The following is an 8,031-nucleotide window of genomic DNA, read 5'->3' on the forward strand; positions in this document are numbered from 1 at the left end:
CGGCTCGGAAAGGCTTACTTTGCACTTCAAAAACTGATAGAAAAGTTGCATTTTATTCACATGTGAGGCAAAATAATCAAATGCAAATTTTGAGTTGTTTTGTTATGTGTGCTGATAGAATTGACTTTTAAATGATGATTTTGGATGATAAATATTTAATAACATTCATTTGGATTTGACTTGGTTTGATTTTGCTTAATATTTTACATTTATATTTGCTTCGGGTTGGTGTGGTGAAAAATTTTGTGTTTCACTCGGGGACAAATTCTGTTTAACCCTCGTGCTTTGAAACCCTCGCAACGCTCAAGATTCCATTTTACGAACCACTCGCTACGCTCGTGGTTCAATTGTGGAATCTTTCGCTTGCTCGGGTATCAATATTAGCACGAGTGGTTAAACAACAACTTTGCCCCCTTGTGAAACAAATAACTATTATATGGTGGCAGCTGGTCAAAGGCAATCGTAAGTACATTTTTTTTAATGAAATTTGACAGCTGGCCAAAGCAATTCGTAGGGGGCGCTCTCGATGGTACATTTTTTGTATGGAAATTCTCCATACAAATACCTTTCTCTTTAATATAAAATTAGCTACTTGACATGGCGGTAAAAAGGTTAAGAGGTGTTGTTACGAATTAACTCATGGTAATCGGTGGTGTAATACATCTTATAAGTGTAACTTATTATACATTACATAATATTAGGTTATTACTTGATGTACTTTATAAATACCGTATGAATAAACGATTTGGAGAAGTGTTGCTTGACTTTCATTTTAAGAGCTATCTCATTACAAGCTTTTTTACACGACTGCCCAAACAAAAAGAGTGTATTGTTTTTACAAACTTTTATTTACTTTCACCTGACCCCAATTTCACATCTGTGACAGGTGCGGCGAATTGTAAAATCACTGTTGCTGACGTCACAGGCATCCATGGGCTACGATTACCACTTACCATCGGGCGGGCCGTATTCCTGTTTGCCACCATCATTGTATTATTTAAAAAAACTTTATTATATCGGAAAAAAATCAGATATTTCTCCTGCGAAGTTTCTGACAATTGTCAAAGATTTAGAAGAATTTTAGGTAATTCTTGACAGGTAATGAGTTATATGTCGGAATTTCGTGACAATTGTAGTGTTTCTTGTGACAATTGTCATAAACTTAGCAAGAGAAATATCTGTTTTTTTTTCGATATCATAGTTTTTTTTAATAATACAATGATAGTGGCAAACAGGAATACGGCCCGCCCGATGGTAAGCGGTAACCATAGCCCATGGATGCCTGTGACGTCAGCAACAGTGATTTTACAATTCGTCGCACCTGTCACGTTGGTGAAACAGGGGCCTGACCGTTGTCTGTTGGTCTGTAATCAAATCTTGCAAGTTAAATTTGATCCACTTCCCGGTGTCCGATTGAGCTTAAATTTTGTATACCTACGTAAGTCGGGTGACAATGCAATATTATGGTGTCATCGAGCTGATCTGATGATGGAGACAGGAGATGGCCATAGGAACTATGTGATAAAACAACGAAACCTAATTGTGTTTGAGGTTTTTAGAATTGTCTCGATGAGCATTCGTTGCCTGTGGAAAGAAAAGTGTGGAATGAAGCCTGTGGAATGAAATTTTTGCCAAAAACTTATTATAGTATGTAGGTACCTACCAATTAGATAGTGCTCAGACTTTGACATGAAAAAGTTTGGCATGTGGTAGGGTAGGAAGTAGGAATGAAAAATAAAACTGGTTTATAGATTTTTATAACAAATGTGTATATTTATTCTTAAAATTAAATAACTTCTTCAGGCGTGCTACCTTACAACAAAAATAGTACTTACATATAAAACTCGTATAAGTAACAAAGTCATACTTAATTGATCCATTGCAACTAATAGAGTAATAAGGTATATTATGGCGGTCCCACACTGCCTGTTATAAAATGTTATACAGTGCGGAAAGATAAGTCGGGCCCAGGGGGCCGATTTTTGAATTTCGATCGCTCGATTTCGTCACTCGAAAATCAGTGGAAAACGGCGAAATGAAAATTGTTTAAATACGAGTGATCGAAATTTGGAATCTACTGGTATTGATCACTCGATTTCAATTGTATTAGTTGAATTTAAAGAGATATTATTTACACAAAATACACGAAATCGAGTGGTCGAATTTCAAAAATCGGCATGCTGTAGGGAAACTACCTTAAATTTTTAAGCTGGCTCATTTTGCTTAAAGGAGACATTCCTTTATTTTTAATTAAAAAGAAACGAAACTGCAAAGATTTTTCTTTTTTTCTTCAATTTGGCTTGTCTAAAAAAATCTTGAGTACAAAATATTAGATTTTATGGATATTTTGTATGACAGACGAGTGTAAGACCTAATGTTTCTTAGAGAAATATGTTATCATTAACATTAACTGTATCGACTAATAGAATAAAATTGCGAGTGTTTATTTTTTGGAATTTTTAGTCGGTTCGAGTCCCGGGCGAGGCAAGCGAGTTTAAAAAAAACTTTGAATGCAGTTTTGTTTCTTTTTAAAAATAAAGGAATGTTTCCTTTAAGTAGAATGAGCCAGCTTAAGGATTTAAGGTAGTTTCCCTCCAGGGCCCGACTTATCTTTCCACACTGTATACCAATTATAACATCGTGTGACAGGGACATAATTGTATTGATAGGATTGACATGTATCTCAGGACCGGCCTTACGGGTAATAGGCATGAATGGGGCCAGTACAGTGGTGACACAGCTACGCGATTGGTTGATGAGTTCGCATCACGCGCGCGATTGGTCGCAACTAGTTGCGTTAGGCTGCACGATTGGCTCGAATTCGTGAGTGACACCGCTGAACTAGTACCATTTTTAGTGCCCGTAAGGCCCGTCCTGAGACACAATGATTGATACTGTTTTATTAAGTTTTAAAGTGTTAAATAACATTGTGTGACAGGGCACAATGTTATTTAACAGTGGGACCACCATTGGCATTACGCTCATTTACAAGAAGTCAATAATAAGTAAACATTAATCTCTGGGTCTTGTGATATTACGTAGGTTTTTTTTTATTTATTTAATTAACTAATGTCATTGTTCGTTATTGTCTTATGTTCCAAACCCAAGCGGTACTATCATTTCCATTTTTTAATACTGTATTATTTAAGAAAGTAATTAACAGATGCAAATATTTACTAAGCTAGAAGTACTTTTTAATTTAGCAATTAATTGTAAGCAACATGTCTTGCTTAGGTACTGTTGCTGCTTGAAAGTATGAAGTGCAGGGCAGCAATGGGTTTGGCAACTGTCAAAGGTTTGCATAGATGGCGCTATCATAGCTTGCCCTTTTTTCTATGAGATTTGGCTTAAATGGCTGGCATCCAGGGTATTAAACGATTATAAGAGTAAGAAGTATTACATTTGACACAATTCTAGGGACTGACAGGGCAAGCTATGATGGCGCCATCTGCTAAAAGCTTCCACCGGCCAACCCCATTTCCAAATTCACCCCACTTTCTAAGTTATCCCAATACCTATTACAGATATTTGTCCAAATTTAACAATAACTAATAACCCAGTTTTGTAAAAAGCAAGCAAGCATCAAAAAAATGTATTGCTATTTACTTTAAAACTTCAGTCACATAGCAGTCTTTTTAATTTATTGTACCGCACACTGTTATTGTACATCAGTGGACCTTGCCTTTTGTAATAATGTCCACCAATGTACAGTTAGATGTGTTGCTGTTTGTATTATCCCTTCGTCTGCCAAATTCCCGCAGCAAGATAAATAAAATGGCCAAGTCATGCCATTTTGCCGCGTCTACCACGGATTGGGCGGAACAACGCACCATCGCCCAATTAAACATGGAATGAAGTTTTGACTATACTGGCCAACAGTAGCCTATCCTTGTCTAACGATCTCGCATTGTTATATGTTAGAGCAGCGAAGAACCTATTCTTGGCACTAAACCTTCCGTCAAGAGAGATAACCTAAAAGTGTCCCTGACAAGCCGATATTCCTTCCTAGCAGCAGCGGGAGAATGGCAGATGTCCAGATAAGTATGTGTAAAATGGCGTCTGGCAGATAAGGGTTATTTAAAAGATTATTGCTTTAAATTTTAATCACCTAGTATAGTATGTTTGATTCCCTATAAAATCACCTGGCAAGATCACGGTCACTTAAGCATGGGTTCTAAAAATAATACTTTAGTTTTTTTGACAATGTGTAAATGTGTCCTGATGACACTCCTCGATGCGGAGTGAAACATGTCGAGCATTTTTCGACTTAATCTATGTGAGTGTTCTTAATATATTTAGTATGTAAATGTGTACTTTCAGTGTGGCAGTTAGTTTATCTTGCAATTAAACATACTTTTAACTTATTGCTGTAGTAATCATGAACATGTCAGGAACAGAATACCATGCTCACTCCTCCTTCCATATAAAACCACTTAACCTGAAAACACCACTCATGTCCCAATTGAAAATCCTCTCACCAGGCTTGGAGCCCCCAGCTCCCGCTATCACTACAAGAGGCATAAAATGCTCTGCTGCGCGTGGGGGATGAGCCTCATTAGCCCCCGTTGCCTCTCTCCAAGATATCAATCCTTCTTTCCGTTTTTCCTCCTCCCCTGTACATACATCGTTCAAATAGTCATCAAATTCCTTATTTATAACACGTCCTGCTCTACGACTGTTGAAAAACTCCCTCATATTATGGTATGACATTCCAGAGCCGATTATAGCAACACCTTCTTTCCGGAATTGATACAAAGCTTGTCCAAGCTTGTAATGTTGCTCCGGGTCTTGATTGCTTAGCACAGATACCTGTACTATAGGTATGTTAGCTTCAGGGTTGATTAACATCATTGGGACGAAGACTCCATGGTCCCAGCCTCGCGAAGGATCAAGACGTGAGTCTATACCACTTTTCTTCAATGTTTCGTGAATGCGCGCAGCTAACTTCGGATCGCCAGGCGCGTCATACCTATACTTGTACGATTCAGGCGGAAAACCGTAATAATCGAAGTACAAATCGTGATGATTACCAGAAGATATCGTCACTTTATTCTCCTCCCAATGCGCGGTCACTAAAATAATCGCTTTAACATTTTTAAAGTCGACATGTTTCTTCACACCGTCTCTGAGAAAGTTCGTGAGTCCAGCATGGTCCTTGTCCCCCAAAAGCGGCATGGGACCGCCTCCATGGTTCACAAACAAGGCTGGAGCGATCAAAGCCATTCTCTTCGCGCTAGTGAAGTGACGAATAATGTTCATGGAAAGTAGTGACATAAACACAATGAACGCCACTTGAAGAAGTATCGTGAACGTATTGAGGATAAGCATATAGCTGACTCACTGAGGTCACTGGGTGAAACATAAATAGTGAGTTAATTACGATAATGGGTCTTGTGATTTCTCTGCTACATTAGCATTTAACATTGGCAACTTGGCAGCACAACACAAACGTCAAAGTCATCATGAACAAATCAAAAACCCAACAAGGTGATCGAACGTCGAGTCAGCATGACATAACAAGATGATATAACGAATCATAGAAAAAACAACATTTCTTCGTAAATAGTTAAACTGAATAAAAAAGAGATTATTATCATTGAATACTAATGATTCCAATAAAATACAATTTATTTTGTGGTTTTCCTACTCGACACTAGATGTCGCTAGCAAATTATTTTAATTATATGGCAATACCTTAATAAATGTCATTTTAACACACGTTCAGAACTAGAAAAATATTGTAATTTATTTATAATTTCATCCTTAAAATGATACTGAATTGATCTATTAACAAAGCTAGATTAAACAGAAAATTATAAAAGTAATTTAATTGGGGGTTAACCAAAAAATGGACTATTAGGAAGTACTTTCACCCGCAAAGAAACCTTTAAATTCATTCAACACAAAATATTTATATTTCGGAACGTTCGCCTATTTATAATCATTTCACTTCACTTTTATTAATGGTTGTGTCAGATTCTCAGATTGATGATGAATCAAAACAATAACATAATACAAATAAAGTAATAAATAGCTCCTTAATTGTTCTACAAGTACAACAAATAACATTCATCTTTAGTTTAAGTGACTTCTCGGTATAAGTGACTTGGACTCGCTTACTTCATATGGCAAACTAATGCGGTTCTATACGGTAAGTATTATGCAAATATCGTAATATTCGTTACTAAAAGTAAATAGAAAGTAGTCTTTTCTATTACGTGAGTAATTAGCCGACTCAAATGTTTCCAAACGCTACTTAATAATCAGTTAAAGTTGTGAATGGATATTTTTGGGTCATACGTTGTATATATGTATATGAGCTGTTACGTGTACAGCTAAAATGGGCGCAGGCAACGCCTTGCTTGTAAATCTTATAATACTAGTTTTTCAGTGTGCTATTTGCCTTTTAAATGAATTATGATTAAATTTGGAAGAATTTTACTGAAAAAATAAAGTCAACTATTCAATGTAGGCCTATGTGTTCTATTTCGGGATATTATTTACTTTCGTTATACCTATTTAGACTTACATAAGGTCAAATACTGCCTTTTTTGTTATTGATTGTTAATTGTATGTAAATCAAAATTATGGGGCATGATAAATATAATTAAATAAAAACAAGAAACATAACATGACAACATAACCATGACACAAATATTTGTGATATACTTACAAGTTAATGATAATACCAAGATTTAAAGTTAAAGCCAGGCAATCAATGTAATTGGGTCGATCAACTGTTATTCTGTCCCATCAACGAGGAGACAGTAGCAGCATAGTTTCTTAGAAGAGCTAGTGTACCATGTTCTACAAACATGCTTAGATTGCTTAGTCGATGTTTCATTATGGAAAGGCCTATAACTACCAAAAAATTGTAGTTTGGTTCATTTAAATACGAAATAACTAGTATTTTAAGAGTGACCCTGGAGACCGTAACCATGGCAACCAGTGACAAGAAAAAGTTGATTCACCCAATTAAATGGTCTTATGTTGTGCTAACCAATAAAATGCAATTTCAAAGAATCTCCTAGGTAGGTAGATTAATAGTAAGTCAATAAAATATATAAATATTTGGGGACGATCTTAGGCTCAGCCCCAAACTAAGCAAGTTATATATAAATGCTTATATACATAGAAAACATCCATAACCCAGTAACAAATATTTATGAAAAACATACAAGTAAATGCCCTTAGTAGCCTTTCCATTATATTAAGTAATTTGCAAATAAAATAACTTTTTATTTTCAGAAATTCTGTGGATGCCAAATGTCTTTATTGAATATAAAAATTACTGCAGAAGCCTGAAATAACTTTTCGAGTGTCAACCAACGTCATTTATAAACCAGTATATGTGATTAATTTATATCCAAGATGGAGAATCCTAAAACAGATAAACCTAAAGAAAAAGAGAAGGTTAAAATGTATCGGCTGGACGATTACACGAAGCATCGGATTATATTCTTAAAAGAAGAGGGATACACTGTCACGGAAATAGCGGAGTCTTTGGGGCTGACGGTAAGTAGCTTGTTTGATTCTCCACAACATCTTGTAGTTCGTTTTTTAGCATTAGAAAGAACTTGAAAGAAGGTAAGCGATCTTGACATGTCTTTTAATGAAAAATGCTTTAAAAATCAGTAACTATTACTTAAGAAAGCAGAAGTATATAAATGATCGTATTATATTCATAATTGTTATATATTTGCTGTAACTTATTTTTAAATTGTGTTTTTCAATTAAGACACATCAAGATTGTTTACCTTATTCTAATGCTAAAAAAAAAGAACTATAGTATAAGTACAAAACTTATACTCTGTATACTTTAGATCAGCTGTCAGCAACCTTTTAGCAGCCAAGGGCCACATAGTAGTTACAGAAGTTGATGGGGGCCGCACTTTGTTAATATTTATGACTTTATCACACATTGTAGTTTGTCAATATTACATACAAAATAGGCAGGGAGGCGCACAGGCCGCAACTAAGAGGTTCGCGGACCGCTGCTTTAGATATTTAAATAAATGTAAACAATCAATT

General features: G+C 35.7%; 1 protein-coding gene across 1 annotated transcript; it reads right to left on the minus strand.

Moving 5' to 3' along the window:
- Positions 1–3,587: 3,587 nt before the first annotated feature.
- On the minus strand, positions 3,588–5,449 carry LOC134676191 (uncharacterized). Its single transcript, XM_063534520.1, has one exon. It carries the CDS (start codon positions 5,326–5,328, stop codon positions 4,408–4,410), a length of 921 nt encoding a protein of 306 aa, XP_063390590.1. The 5' UTR covers positions 5,329–5,449; the 3' UTR covers positions 3,588–4,407.
- Between the last annotated feature and the right edge of the window lie 2,582 nt (positions 5,450–8,031).

Source organism: Cydia fagiglandana, chromosome 24, assembly GCF_963556715.1.
Source record: "Cydia fagiglandana chromosome 24, ilCydFagi1.1, whole genome shotgun sequence".
NCBI lineage: Eukaryota > Metazoa > Arthropoda > Insecta > Lepidoptera > Tortricidae > Cydia > Cydia fagiglandana.